General features: G+C 39.6%; 1 protein-coding gene across 1 annotated transcript in view; it reads right to left on the bottom strand.

Annotated features, from left to right (window-relative positions):
• The window catches only part of arhgap20 (Rho GTPase activating protein 20), a 40,419-nt gene that overhangs the window by 5,845 nt on the left and 18,050 nt on the right, over positions 1–16,524 (bottom strand). Inside the window, exons 9-13 of the mRNA XM_023289919.3 lie at positions 16,247–16,462; positions 10,989–11,179; positions 9,945–10,109; positions 8,324–8,433; positions 7,654–7,843 (exon numbers count right to left, since the gene is read on the bottom strand). Of these exons, the coding sequence (XP_023145687.2) occupies positions 7,654–7,843; positions 8,324–8,433; positions 9,945–10,109; positions 10,989–11,179; positions 16,247–16,462 (872 nt within the window). The remainder of the gene's footprint in view (positions 1–7,653; positions 7,844–8,323; positions 8,434–9,944; positions 10,110–10,988; positions 11,180–16,246; positions 16,463–16,524) is intronic.

The following is a 16,524-nucleotide window of genomic DNA, read 5'->3' as shown; positions in this document are numbered from 1 at the left end:
GAAAGCTACAAATAATGGATTGTATTCTTCATTCATACCATTAGGATCATATCATACTAACATCAATATGAAATATTGACCAGTTTCTCAAGATGCTGCTTTTTCTTTTATCACTTCTCTGATTTTATATTTCTGAAATAATCTTGGCCTATAAATGAACCTGCATGATACCAGAAGTTTGTCCCACTGATTAAATTCTAGTGTGAAGTCTGTATTTTATCCTGATTTTCTTGAGTTTCTCAAACTGGACAGGATAATTAGTCTTAGATCGGTTCATTCTTTTGCTTTAGAATATAGTAAACAGTATTTCTGATGAGACAAAGAACAGACTAGTGCAAGCAGCAAAATATTCCTTTTTGGTATTTATCCAGAAAGCAACACTAACAACACCAAATCACCTTCAGCTCTTCATTTAAGGTCCATTCTTTTATTCTAATGCAAACACAATCATGTTTTTTCTTAAGTAAATAAAAGAATGAACAGAAATCATTCTGTTCACACTTTGATGTGCTGAAACCAGTGCGTTCCTGAACTGTAGTTGCTGCCCACTTCATTTTGCAAAATCATGACCCAAAAAACTTTGTGACATGGGTTTCAAACAGCTGACAAGAGCTGTATTTGTTGGCGTTTCATATTATCGTCTCGAGAAATGCTTGTGTTCATTTGTTTGTGCTGATATCAACTTTCCAAGAAGTCCCTGCAAGAGTATTTGCATTCCGCAGTGACTGAGAAAACATCAACTCTGTCATCCCAGTCCTGGAAAATGTCTTGATAATCATGGATGACGTCACGTATTAGCTTCAATTATCAGCTGCTCACGTGCTTATTGAATGAAAACCTCTGGGAACCACCAACGTGGGAGTTTTTACAATGATTTTTATGCCTCCTAGGAAAACGTATATCAGCGTATTTGTCATATTTGGAAGGAAATACCTAAAGTTACCTATGTTCCTATATCTGAAGAAGCCCAACTTGACCTGTTTAAAATCAGATGAAGGTTAAAACATACCGACAGTATCAACCCAGTTGGAATCTGCCTCAAACAAATCACATCACTTGGCTCAAACCGCCGACTCTTAAAACTAAACAGACGGAATGTACTAAAACACATGTGACGTCTTATGACACAAATAGTCAGCGAACACCAGAGCGGCTCAGAAATGTTGGAGTCTCTCTGACTGTTTTAATTTCCACTAAAAATCCTGCCCATCCTGTTTATGAACGAGTTGTTTTTCCTCGACCGTCGATGAGCCTCTCTGACACTATGGAAACACAGCGGAGATAAACACACTCCGTGTTTGTTTGTGGGCCAGATGTTGTCTGCTCGCGTGTCTGAACGCTGCCCATACGCTTTTAACAAGTTGGTTCTCAGAAGAAGAGTCTGTCTGTGTAAACAGAGCGCAATCAGGCGGCACTCTTAAACACAGCTTTTGAGAAATCTGACAGCGTGGACAGACTATTTCAATTTGTTCCCAGTAAAGTCAACCTGATACTTGACTTCATGGCAATCAAAACTACCACTTATGATCCATTTGTACACATTTCTATGAGGATGAGCTCTGCAGAAGTTTCATTCAAGCAGTCAGGAACAGTTAATCCCTCCTTTTGCTCCTCTGCATGTGCACTAACTCTCCTCATGTGTTAACCACTGCTGCATGAAAGCACACAGGCCACACTTGACTTGGTTTGTGACTAATTCTCGGCTCTGCTTTCTATCCTGCAGGGACAGTTCGCTAATACTTATTCAACAAGAAAGTACAAATGCACACCTGTCTGTCCTCATTGCCTCCAACATGGCAGGCGCCAACAAAGACAGCTGCTAGATTAAAAGCTGCTGAGGCTGTTGTTGTATATGCACACCTTACTGCAGCTTCTGCTTTCCTTCACCACTGGAAAAACCACAGAAGCATTCGTTCGTGTGCTGTCTCTCTGCGGAGCGAAATTTCACTGTCTTATCCTGCACAACAGCACGTTACCTGTTCTACATGCAATTTGGTAAATAAGACTTGATCGTTACAAAACATGACGCAATCAGGGGTGCAAATAGCAAAATTAATCAGTCAATTGTGTACAAAATCCATACTCTGCACATTTAGAGATGTAAAGGTGAAACTAGGGATGCATGATGATCGGCAAAATTAACATTAATAAGCAAATGACACCTGATAAGTATACGGTCCTAGGATTCAAAATCTTGCAGAAAAATAAATATTGCACACAAGTTTTCTTTTTTGCCCAGTGAATGTGTAAATCTATGTATCATTGTATTCCATGTCGACACCTTCCAGTGGGCCATCACTATAAGAACACACACATTAACATATTATTTTAATACACTATTAATGTCTTCTTCAATTAGAAGGAACAATATGTGGATACTTTGGTATCAGCATCTGTAATTGGCAAAAATGACTTGGAAAGTATCAGCGTATAATAATACTGACAAAAAGCCACAATCACATGTCTCTAAATCAAACATCTCAAATGCATCTCAGTCTAATTTGGGTAGATGATGATGTTTTCAACATCTACGTTACTTAGAACTGGTGTCTGCCTGCATTTTTATCTGTATATGTATATATTTCTATGTAAATCAGATGGTCGTAGGACTAGAAGCTGTGTCACATTATTGTTGAAACACTGGTTCTCCTGCTGAGGACAGTTGTTCCAGTCGCACTAGAAAATGACTTTAAAGGCAAGTTTATTATTAAAATTAAAGTGAAAAGCCATTTTTTGTTGGCACCAACCACATTAAGTTAACTCTTGTGGCACATTCAGCAGAAATGTATTGTCAAAAAAATTTTAAATTCTGGACTTTTAACAATAAAAGTCATGAAACTCCAATATTATGCCTGCTTTATTTATACTACGGGTTGCTATGGGTTATAACAGCAGCTAATACATAAAAAAAAACAGCTAAAAAAGCTAAAAATATACACTAATTTCCTTAAGTCCATATGTAGACCATTAACCTTCACAATTCCATATTCTCCAGAATGTGAATAAAAAGTCTGTGTTTTTTGATTGAAACATCTAATTAAAGGAGAAATTACACGTTTATGGCACAACTCACTATGTGTCCCACTCAAGCCCATTTTTTCTTTTTTTCTACAGTTTTCACTTCATTGATTAGTTCCTCTCCTTCTATGTTTTCCTTCCTACTTCCCCGTCTACTCCTCTGACCTGTCATGTCCGACTCTCTCTTTCATTTATCTTCCTTCAATCTCTTATTCAGCATTCCTGGCTGTCACTCACTTTAAGCTGCTACGTGATACAAAGCACCACTGTAGGGAGCCTGTGGGCATCCAGGACAATCTCACCCATCCATCCATCCATCAGCAGCCCATTCACAGCAGCCTCTTCTTTTAGGATGTTATCTTAGACTCTTTCGCCAATTCAGAATAACAGGAAATGAATGAACTGAATGCTATATATCACTCATAAAATATCTGTCTGCTGCGTGCATGCCAGCTGAGCATACAGCACTGCAGGACGTGAAGCAGATCTGCACGTATGCGAGGGTGTGGACGTGCCTTAAAGCAACACTGTGCAGCACTTTTACCTTAAAATAAAAGGTTCAACATCATTTTGATGGTGCGCAGGCTTGTATAGTGGTGAAGGACTCCTCTTTTATTTATTGCCCGCATCCCAAACTCAGAATTTTGCTCACGTAACTTGGGTGAACTGGTTCAATTTACTTCACAAATCACTTCAGTTAGCTTTAAGAAGATGCTAGCCCGTATTCTGAGCATGAACACTAAAGAGGACAATGATGGAGAAACCAAGAGCAGAAAAAGCCAGACAAGACTAAATCTCAGACTGGCCTTTAGTGTTTGGCCAGATTGTTGCAAAATAAAGAGACAATTCTAGCTTTATTTTAGTTTACTGATTTTATTTCAGTATTGTATCATACTTATATCGTATTGCTTTTCTACCTTTAAACACTGCATTTCTCATTTAATGTCATTTTGGTCATATATCTGCACTATCTGGCACAAAAATTTATTTAGGTATTTATAAAGGTTTATCTTATTTCTGAGTATTACAAATATGAGCATCATTTTTCTGCACTGTCCCTTATTGTAATGTAGAAAAGTCACTGAAAAGTCAGAATTTTGTCCACATTTCCAAGCTTGAGAGAAAAACAGCTTTGAATGATTTGTCTCTCTGGCTCCATGTTAAGTTACACAAAAGCTGCATTTACCTCCTAAACAGCTATTTTCAGCCAGAAACATCTAAATTACATACTGCATGAAGGAGAGAGGGACATAGAGAATAAACCGGATTGGATAAGAACTGAGCGTTTATGTGTCTCCAGACAAGGCTGGAATTTAGCCATTACACAGTCAGGGGCCCACACTGGTTTAAATTGGCCCCTGGCTCCGACCGCAAGATGGGAAATGTCGAAATCTCACTTTGTTATTTTTGAGATTTTTTTCCCAGAAAAAGGCAGACTGTGCTCAGAATGAACACACAAACACGCAGTATGTAAAGGGGGAGTGTGTTATCAGGGGAGTATTTGTGAAACAGATATTTGGGTAGTTGTGCTGGCAAGTGTGTGTGTGTTGTGTGAGTGTGTGTGTGGGTGTATGTATGTATGTACAGTGTGTGTGAAAGGGGTGTTTCAGCGACAGTTTTCCAGAAAACACACACTTGGCCTCAGGATTCTGTCGGAAATTCTTTGCATGTTTTCTCAATGAACCTCAACCACTTTAAGATACGCACACACATACACACACACACGCGCACACACACATTTGTAAAGATAAGCAAACCAACCACCCACTGAGACTGCGTGTAACTCAATAACTGTAACTTTCCAAACACACCACAAATCATAAAGCTTTGTGTGCTTGATTTGTCAGTGAGTCCATGATGGGCTCCGGGGGCCGATGGGGGCTTCCACTGTGGCTTCTGGCTGCTGCTACTGCTGGCTCGCAAAGATACGACTGAGAAACAGTGAGTAGCATTGCTTCACTGCTCACTTAACTTTAGATTCACCAAAAAGTAAAAATTCATAGAAATTTATTTTCTACAAGAGGATCATTGCAAACTCACTTCACCCTCCGAACCCCGAAAAACCTGAAAAAGTGGGATTAAAATGGACGATATTTTTTTAAAAAGTCAGAAAAATGACACCATTTATCAGAGTCAAAAATTGTAAAAACAGAAAAAATCTATGGATTATCAACTTTTTAACAGTCCTTGAATTAATCTTGTGTAAGAGGCAGTTACGACAGGAAAATTAACCAAATCTAAGCTTAAAATTGTGATATTTCATTAAAATTACTCTACTCTTATTCTGCTCTTCTCTTATTTAAAAAATAGCCAAAAATAAACCGTTTTCATTCATCAGATTCTACAAAAAACAAAAAAATTCTACATACAAATGAGAAGCCAATAGTCACTGCAACTGGCAGTCAATTGACAAAATCTCAAGGAGTTGTTCGGTTGAACTGCAGGCAGTGTCTACAGAGTGGAGCAGGAGGAAAGTATGGAAACAACTTAAAAATGTGAATAGTAAAATATCGATTGTATTTAGAGTTACCTTTGTTCCAACACCGGTAGCACATGGGGCACTTCAAAAATGTTTGTGTGCAAGTTTTTGTAAAATAAATATTCAAAGAATAGTTTTTTTATGATTCATTCTCTTCAAAAATTTCACCATTTATCAGAACCACAAACTTTAAAAACCAGGAAGAATCCAATTTTCCCCTTACCGACAGTCCTTTAACTACTCATCAATGCCAAATCAAAGCTTAAAATCCATGCCATTTACAAATTTGCCAAAAAACTAATCATTTACTCTAATCGGATTCTGTAAAAAGCAAAAATCTCTGCACTTGTTGGCGCAACTGTGAAAGTATTAGTAATCTCGGTGGCAACCAACAGTCACAAAGAAGGCAGGCAGTGTTTACATAGAGCAAATAGGCTACAAGTATGGAAACATTAAAAATGTAGGTAGTGTAATTTTGGAGCATTAACCCTTTAACAGTTTCAAAACTATACATTTATGTTTTCTACATAAGCCTGCAGTAAACTAGGAAGCTTCCCTCTTTCCCGTCAACTCTTCCTCTAAGCTCAGCGATTCACACTGAGCCTGTTGTGATCTGAGCTTATGAGTAACTGTCAGCGAGGACAAGTGAATGCGACTGAGTGTGTTAGTGGGTCGGCTGCTGCTTCGAGGTCAGCGCTCGCACCCACAGGGAAACCTTCTGTCTGCTGACAAACCGTGGAGACTACAAGTGAACACGTCCTGTATGTCGGCACAAGCTGCCAGTCAAACTCAGGTCAGTCTGTCTGCTCACACATGCAACACATCACCACACACAGTCTAGTTTGCTTCTATTACTCCACTGAAATGTTAAATTCCTCAGAGTTCCGACGCTGTCTCAGCAAGGCTCACATGAACCTACACACACATCTGTCGTGTTCACTTTGACATTTTGAGAAATACACTCGCTTGCTCTGTTGCCAAGAGCTAGAGGATGAGATCAATACCACTCTTGATGTCTATACACTAAGCTGGAGCCAGCAAACGGATGGATTAGAGCATAAAGACAGGAAACAATGTCAAAACAAGGGAACCTGTTTCTGTCTGAAGGTAACTAAATCTGAAGAAGCTCTAAAGCTCACTCATTTCCACTTTGTTTGTTTAATCAAAGTGGAAAAGTAGAAATTTGTGGTTTTACAAGTTGTGCCTAAGAATATTTCTCGGTCATAAACAGGCAAAATCCTGACAATGACAAGACACATAGAATTAAATAAGTGAAGTTTAGAAATATTCATGTAGAGATGTTTTTTACCATTGTGCTTCAGATAAATTGAGCACATGCACAATGAAATGCATCTTTTTACTGGCTACACCTGAAGCACAAGGCTGCAGCTTGTACTGAAGCTCCTAGGATTCAAAATGTGGCATAAAAATCAATATGGGAGGTTTTCCAGTTAAGTTGAAGTTGTTTTCTTGGTAATGCCATAAACAATCTTTTAAAAAAAATTTAAAAAGACAAAAATTAAAGCTGAATTTCTTTGATCTTGATTATGTGTTTTTCAGAAATGTAAAAAACAAAACAAAAGGAATCAGAGCACAGGTGTTTCCAATATTGGGGGAATAATTTGTGGCTCTACATGCTAAAAATATTTTGCTTTTTGCCTTGTTATGTTTTCTCCCCCCAGAACACAACACAAGATATCTAAGGTCATAAATGGGGAAACTAACAAATTAACACACTCAAAATGGGGTTAAAAATCAAAACAGTTTTCCAAAGGGTAAGATTTGTCCTAACTACCATCCACTGAATCTATCAAGAGGACACAAAAACTGAAAATTATGACGAGTTTTGTTTGGGGTTGTTTGGAAAAAGAAAAGCAAAGAATAACTTGATTCTCACATTCAGACACTTGAATTCCCACAGAAAGTCAGCTCATGGTGCTGAGTAGTTCAGTTCAGGTGAAGCTGATCTACCAGATCAGCAAGTGAGCTGTGACCTGGTTTTTGTTCAAGAATTTTTTTTTTCCCCGTATCAATCCATAACATTTAGAATTAGTTTCTGTTCTTTGCAAGAAAAAGAAAAAGCATATTTCCCAGCATCTCTGTTCACCTGTTTTGCCACATCAGAGAGCTTTACTAGCCAAAATGCTTTGTCTCACCTTTTTCGTGGCCTCCCCCTCTATCTCTGGGCTGCTCGGCGCCGGAGCCCAAAGCATGCTGGGAGCAATGCAAACGGATAGGTTGAAGGCGTTCATCTGGTTGTCGTGGGCGTTTCCTTGGATGCAGTGCAGCACGGCGACGACGTGACGGAGCAGAAGCAGATTCTCGGCCGGCAGAAGGTGCAGCAACCTGCGACAGAAAGCAAGAACAATTAGAGGAGACGACAGCAACACATAAAACACGTCATAAAATACCGGCTCCCTGTTTTCACTAAATGTTTGTGTTGCCAGGTTGGTGGCTGATTTCAGGCACGGCAAGAATTCTTCCACAAACTGATATTTGTTTTTTATTTTCCTAAGCAAGAGGAATTCAGTTTGTTTGTTGCTCCTGCAGCTGAAGTAATGATCGCTCTCTGTCTTTCGTTCTCTCTCTAGACATAAACAGAGTGTAATTAATGGAAAAGCCGACAGAGTGTAAGGTGTCGGCACACCACAAGGCACCAGAACGCTCATTCATCCAAGCCTTTCCTTTAATTTGTCACCCAAATGTGTAACAAACATCTGGATGATTTGTGGTGTCTGTGTGTTTGCTTGTAGGACAGTGACAGCTAGAATTAGCAGTCGGATTTTGGCTTTAAATGTCACAGATTTTAGATTTTGAAGTTCTTACCTCTGGACACTCAGCATCCTCTCCTCCCCTGCTTCAGCCTCCATCACATCCATCCACTGCTCATACAGATCCACACACAGGACGCTGCCCGGGATGTTTCTCAGGAAATCCTGCATGAATAAAACATTATTAATTAGTTGAGCTCTTAGAATAAGACAAGCTTAAACTTGCTGTATCAATTTTTTTTATGTATCTGTAATGGTTTTTCAGTTTTCAGTTCACCATTGGAATTTGTTGACTTTTATTTTTTTACTTTAGTGTTTAGATCTGCCTGTTTCTTTCTCGAAATCTTGACCTCAATATTTCAGATCCGAGTTCCTCTTTCAGTCTATAAAATGCAAAAACAAGGTCACTTCCCAATATACAAAGTTATGTCTGCACATTGTTTCACTGTTGGGTCATTTCACACTTATTTCACTCAACATTTTAGCTTTATAGATATTAAATAAATCATTCAATCAGTGCTACAGAAATTATATCATCCAATACATAGGAGTTAACAGAAACAGAAACTTTTTGACCTGTTTACCAAGGTCAAAAAGTAAAATATCACACTGTCACAAGGATATAAAGAGACAAAATGGAAAGTCAAAATTTGCAAAGATACAGATTTAGAGTGCATCCTATATGAGACTTTTCACATAATAAATAAATGAATTTCGACATCCACACTGTCTTCTCATTATAAATGAGAGAATAAAGGCCAAGATTCATCATTAATGAATCCATTCATATCACTGTATTTGTACCTGTACTATTCAGTCACTGTTTTTCTGGGCATGTTTTTGCTCCTGTTACATTTCTACTCACTGTTGCTCATTTTTCACTGCAATATAAAGTTCTGCACCTCTATGGAAACAAAACAACGATGACTAGAAGTAGAGAGAACTCACAAACGTCTTCTGCACACCGTAACAAAACTATATGCCACAAACCATAAAAATGAAAAACACTAAAGCTATATTTCATCGGTCATTTGTTTTACAAAAAATGGTAGCTGTACATATTATAGGTATTACATTTCTTTCCATACTTCCTCTCTGTCTGTGTAAACACTGCCTGCAGTTCAGCCCAGTTCTGCTGACTGCTGGTCAAAGCTGATTCATTATGTTGCACTAAGGAGCACAGGATTTTGTGTGTGTGTGTGTTTGCAGGATTTTTCAGGATTTTAGGCTGAAACTTAATTTTCCCAACAGAATGGCACTTCACACTTATAGATCCATTTATTCTTTATATTAGTACAACTTCTGGCCTGTAAAACCCAGTGGTTTTGGGGTTCAGGTGGTTCATGGTCCAAAGAGATCAACAAGAGCCCAGTTTATGTCCCAGGTGATCCCCTGTCCACTGTGCAGCCAACAGGTGAAGCACAACAAACATGGGGATGAATCATCTCTGTGAAAGGAAAACACCTGAGCAGCTCCCTGGACTGTGCAGCGGCTGTTTGGCCTGGATCCTGAACAATGCTGCACCTTGTGTGTGCGACTGGCCGCCTGCCTGGCTGTGCACAGACAGATTATCCCGTCTGGACTTAGATGACTTTGGACACACATCAGTAGCGCCTGCTTTTCTGTTGTCTGGGTTCAAACGCACGAGACGTCCATGTGGCGGTTCCGTGTTTTACCTTGAGGACGGCAGCGATGACGAACACAGACTGGTGTGAGATCTCTGGGTCTTCTGTTCCGCTGTCCAGTCTGTCTCGAAGCTCCCGGCAGGCCTTGGCTCCAGCCGACCGCCTGAAGACGCCTCGAGTGTACGGACCCTCCAGGTACAGAAACACCAGCATGTCCTTGAGCGAGCAGGGAAACAGAAATTTAACTACAGAAAATCACTTCAAATGTTCTTTTTTATCAATATTTGGAATGGAACTGAGGACTTTAAGCTCTGAGAAATTAGCTTGGAAACAGCTGCTGATGGCAGAAAATATTATAATGTCTCACACCACCAATGATCGTGATAAAATATTATGAATATGGACTGAATTTTGATTAATTTTCCTGACAGAAAATCACTCAAAATGTGGCTTTAGTCATTATTCTGACTGGAACTGAGGATTTGAAGCTCAGAGAATGTTACTGTGCATTTGTTTAGTTTCTTTTTAATTCATCGTCTTCTAAGACCAGATTTCCATTAGTGCCTGCCTGAATTACTTTCTCCTTCTTGAAAAGGGAGAGTAATTTAATGATTTCTTTTATGTGGATTAGTTGGAATAAACCTGTAAAACTATGTGATTTGATAAATATTGTGACTCCTGGAGCAAATTAATGAAACTGGAAAATGAAGCTGTCAAACATTGTACTTGGCAAGATCGAAAAATCTAATGTTTTGGTTTATTTTAGCGGCACAATCTTGATTTCTTATTCAACAGATGGGTTTTTATTTTCCTCTAGTAATCTCATGGTGCCCATTAATGCCTTTATTTTTATAGTTCGGAAGTTGAAGCATTTATCTGTAATATTCATTACAGTCTAATATGAGCAGGTGATGAATGTCATTAATTCACAGAAGAGTAACCCAGTAGTAGTGATGGCTCTATATTAGAGAAAGGCTTCAAGAAAATTGCTTTCTAAAAATACCACCACATCCCACAGTCAAACTCAATTCTGTGACCCCTCCAGTTGGGGTCCTGACCCCTCCTGCTGGCCGACACCACCCCCACACGGCTCACCATGACAGGCTTGGGTAGGCCGCCGTCCGGAGGGCAGACGGAGCTCAGGGGTCGACCGAACAGGCGTCCCGGAGGGGGGGCCAGCATGGACGGGGACAGCGGCAGGCCGTCCAGCTGTGTGCTGGAGCCTCTCCAGAAAGGCCAGTTGATCAGAGACCTCTTTCTCTTGAAGGACTTCTGCTGACCAGGCTCTGAGCGGGGAGAAAAAAGAGGAAGAGGAAGAGGTGAGCGGCGGTTTCCGATATAATCTGGCTACTGCCGGTTGAGAAATACATGTTGAATTGACCACATCACGCTCCGTTATATAATGCACCTCCAGCAAAACAAAGCGGATTGCAAAAGTGCAGCCTCAGTAACACTTCTGCAATATTTATTTATCATCTGTTTTTGTTGTGACTTATTTAACAGCCATAAAGGTTTCAGATGCTTTTTTTTAATCATGCACATAGCAGTTAAAATCATAATCTGGTCTGTCCGCTACATATCGTCAAAATAATCCCACCTTACTAAAGTTTCATTAGGGATATTTCCACAGGAAGACAGAGCAAGAAAGACCCAGTGAGTGAGCGCTTGAGGGGAATGTATGCCGACGTGTGTTCATGCTTCAGAACAACATTTAATTTGTGGTTTATGTGCATATGTAGGCGTCTCTGTGTGTCCATGCATGTGTCTGGAAGAACATATGAGGCCTTGTTTGTGTCTCTGAAGGTTGTGACGGTGTTTTCTTAGTGCTGCACAGTCACCATGTGTACCTGTGTTGTTTGACTGCATGTCTGCATGTCTGTCTTCACCCCGTCGACGTGACATAACAGCTCGGCATGCTCCTGCAATACGAAGCCGCATACTGCGTGTCTTTTCATAGGAATGTACAACAAACATCTTTCATCTAATATCAATGCAAAATGATAGAAACCAAATGAGATCAAGAACTTGCTTTTGTGGGACACTGAAAATAAGCAACTAACTTTGAAAACACGCTTGCAGGGTGACTTCCTGTTATGGAATTGTGCTGCAAAAGATTAGTCAATTAATTGACCAATTGACGGACAAAATTAAACTTGGCTGACGTCTATTTTGATAATTGGTGAATAATTAAGGTAATTGACTGCTAAGAATTTAACGACTTCAGAGTCTGAAATGTGATGATTTGCTTATTCTCTCAGTTTCTGTCATAAAAATACCTTCTGATTTTGACCTTGGAGCTTCTAATTAGCATAAATGATTAATTGATTAAAAAATAATCTTGATTAAGATCAGAACAATACCAAGTGGATAAACTGACAATGAAAATGATCATTACTTGCTGCCTTTCTGAGCAATCGGTGACGTCTATAAACTGGTAAATACGGCAAATACGGCAGTAAGTCTTTTAAAGGGCCGCTGTAGTGAAATGTAGCTGTAGCAACTTTGAACTGCCGACAATCTTGAAATGATAACATTTATGTTATTGCGCGGTTGTGATTTGTATCCAAGGGTGGGACTCTCCTAACAAACGAAAGATTCTTTTGGAGGGTGGAGGACCCGGAGGCTCCAAAAGGCCCCACAAAAATACATGGCATACCTCAGATAGAATTCATTATTTAACAATCTGCAGTGGCGTCATGCCCAAATACACCCTGGAACAAAGTTCAGTGCTAACAGAAATACTATCCTGCTCTGGCACTTCTCAGCAGGCCTCACCAACGTCGAAAAAACAAAAACACAACCTCGCTGTAAATCAGGTGTTACATCATTACCGCTCTGTAGGCAGGGAGTAGTTTTAGAGCGGCAGCCGGGGGGGAATGAGATATCAGAGACAGACTACTTATCGACTGGGTGGGCAACATCTGTCATCTTACTGTAATCTTCTGCTAGGTGTTATAAAACAGGTGCTAGATGGAGTTTTTCTCTTCACGGGTAATAAAACACGACTCCAGGGAGAAGTTTAGATCGACCAGTGATTAACTTTCAGACTGCAACTCAACCAAAGCAACTGTCTTTCTCTAATCATAATCAAGAAGTTGTTTTAACCTAAACCACATCAGACAACGTCACTGAAACATTTTATAAAATATATTTTAGATAGAGACCCAATTTTGGATTGACATCAAAGTTGGAAACCTACTTCTACATCAAGTCAAGATCATTGTAACACAATATACCAACTCTCAGTTCTTCCAGATCAACAAAACTTGAAGGTACCAAATTATGACAAATCTATTTTTTCATTGTTTATGAATTTGATTATGTGTCCCCAGTCTATACAAACTCACAAAGTATGAGAAAAGACCTAAGATCTACCGTTTCTTTCACATCTCCAAAGATCATAAATTCTCTGAATGAGCTGGTTTGCAGTTCATTTCAAACAGAGCTAAGAGCAGTTATTGTTATAGGCGTAGTAAATGTGCAAAAATTGTAGGTTGAAACTTCAAATATACATTCTTTGAACATGCAAGCATTAACTTTTTAAAGATATTATAGTATGAGACAATGGATGGGCCGATTAGGGCAATTTATAACTGATCAGTATCAACACAGATTTAAGCTTGAACCTTTGCTTTGGTGTCTGACACATTTTCTTCATAAATGGAGCATCATTAAGTGATAACTAATTTATAATCTAATTTGAGTACATTGGATATTCATCCTTTACTAATATTGCTGCATTAACTTATGAATACATGATACATGGCACAAAAAGAAGAAAAGGAAAACTCTAGCCTAATTGTTCCTGATGTGATTGAACCTGTGTGTGCTGGTTGGAGGTCATTAAACGCCACAACAGATTTTGTCATGGTGCCCCCTTACTAGCTAAACCCTCACAATGCTCTCTGCTTGCCAAAGCCGAAATGCTTACCTCCTCTTGTTGCTACAGTATAATCTACAACACTTGAAGTGTGTATAATCAAGGAAAATTATATCAGGTATTGGCAGAAACTAAATATTAAATGTTCCAGATGGAATCATGGGCAAGAATCTTGGTTTGGACATCCCCATATGAGACCTTTAATGAATGAAGACTGCAGTGCTGTCATTCCAAAGGATGATGCACCTGTTCTGGTCGATATATTTCTGTTAAGGATGAGGCTAGTGGTGGTTGTGAAAAGCTTTGACGAGCGGACGTTTAGCCCCTGCCAGGAGTTTACAAGTTAGTATTTTGGCTAATTCTGTAGGTATGAACAAGACTTCCTGCTACATTTGAGTGCACGCTACTGTCTTTGCTTTGAATTTTTGGCATGATTATGGATTGTGAGCAGGTCTAGTGTTGACCTTTATATTTTTCTGGTACCAGCTAAAATGTTTCAGAGTTTGCCAACATCTGTCATATATTAAAGACTGGCAAGGGATGAAACAGTGGAGGTAAATTTGTGTTTGTGAGTGTAGCAGGTCATGTTAGAGAATTTTCTTGGCAGTTTTTGGTTCCTTTGAAACCACCATGGTTACCAATATGAATTGACAATCGTTGCTAAAAAGCCATGAATTAACACAAATCGGACATATAGGACAAGTTGCAATTTGGAAAACGTGAAGGAAAGGCCACTGGAGTTTTTTCTAACATTCACCAATTGGTTTTTAACATCCAAAGTTGAACTGATTGTAGGATTGTTTAGGAATAAATGACTGAAAAGGGGCTTCTGCCATGGTTACCACCCAATAAATATAAATATAAATTCAAAAATAAATTCATTAGTTTTCGGGTTTGGTATCAGCAATTAGGCCTCTACGGTGGCAGGGCTGGTAAGGAGGGATTCTGTAAGAAGCTGTTATGCTTGAAGCAAAGGAATCTGTGGTGAAACTTGTGGTTGGCAAACTGGAGCCTCCTTGACTGGAAAACACACACTTTTTCTTCTCGGCTTGTTTTCCTCTAAACCTCATCTGCTCCTTTTTTCCATCCCGGCCTCTGTATCCACAGTTAGCCCTCACTCCTGTCCACCGTCATCTTGTTTTTCTTTCTCCTCCTCCTCACTTCTCGCTCCTGAGGTCCCCTTTTCGGTCTCTCCCTCGGTAAATTCCTCTTTCTGTATCGGCCGCAGTCGGTTGTTTCTTTTTCCTTCACCTCCACTGGCCTCCAGACTTACTCAATAGCTGTGTCATCTCTTTTCACTTTCCATCTTCCTATTCTCACACTCTTCCGTCCCTTCTGGGGTTTCTTCCTCTTTGTCTGTCTGATGTTTTTCTTATTTTGATACTGTGTCTGTCTTAACCCCTGCTGTAACCCCTCATCCGTTCAGATCTCCTTTCCCACCATTCTCACTGACTCCTTTTCTTCTCCTTCACCTATTGATTCATCCTCACGACTGACTGTAAGCCTGCGAGGGTCTAAATGGTTTATGTAAGTGAAACAAATTCCAGGAAGCACTCTCTGTACTGCATGAATACTTCTGCATCCTCATATTTCTTCCTGTGGTTTCACAGATAATTAGATTTATGGATGGATTCCTGACACTGACCAACCATGTACTTAGAAACCGCAACTGTCATGTTGATGAAAAAAAAAAATGATATTGCTCACAGCTTATTTTCACAACACATAGTTTACTACATGTATTTCATGAATATTCCTGAATAAATGTCTTGTTTTTTACCACTTTGACACCTAATTGTGTGTTGTTATACTACTTGGGTTTATGGAACACACATTGAACCTCTACAGAAACAGCATAAAAACGCTGAAAAAAATCAACATACTATATATATATATTCCAAGAACCCACAGGTGTTAGCAATATTAGGGAAAAAAAAATGGTGACTCTATGAACTATTAGTATTTCACTACCTAGATTTTCATTGTTTCCATCCCTGTTTCCTATCTGCTTTGTGTGAACACTGCCTGCAGTTCAACCCAGTTTAGAAAAAAAGTTCCTGAATTTTCGTCACATGACGGTTGGTTGCAGCTGAGTCAGTAAAAGCATCAAACCGCATCTGTCATGTTGATGAAAAGCCACTGATATTGCTCAAAGCTCTTTTTCACAACCCATAGTTTACTACTTGTATTTCATTATCTTGTTTTTACCACTTTTACACTTAATTGTCTGTTATTATACTACTTGGGTTTATGGAATACACACTGATGCTGCAATTTACCCATAAATAAATGTATTTTGTCCAAACTTGGCCCAAAAAACAACAGAATAAGTCTTCATCAGGGGAAATATTAATGTTAAAAGAATGAAAATAGCAAAATGCCATGCTTGTGTCTTCTCCTGTCACTCATATTAGAGAATGTCTTTGTTTTGAACCCTTTTCGGGCAGTTACCTCGCAGTTATTTGAAGCTTACCTATAAGTTGAGTGTGTCCAGGGACAATCTTGTTGGGTTTGAGGATAAACTGGCACTGGGTGTCCGGAGGGAGACACTGATCCAGCAGCCGAACCTCTGGACAGTCTGTAGGACTGAGCGGATCCCTTCCTATCACTCCTCCTGCTCCCAGTCCTCCACCGTTACTCCCACCATCCCGAATGTGGCTCATCTTAATGCTGAAGGGAAACTCGTGGCCTGAGGGAAGAAAGGTCGGAGTGCGTAGGTCAGAGGTGCAGCGGCTGGTATGTGCCGTCTAC

Source organism: Amphiprion ocellaris, chromosome 11 (assembly GCF_022539595.1).
Source record: "Amphiprion ocellaris isolate individual 3 ecotype Okinawa chromosome 11, ASM2253959v1, whole genome shotgun sequence".
Taxonomy (NCBI): Eukaryota; Metazoa; Chordata; class Actinopteri; family Pomacentridae; genus Amphiprion; species Amphiprion ocellaris.
This window is presented reverse-complemented; position numbering and strand designations above follow the sequence as displayed.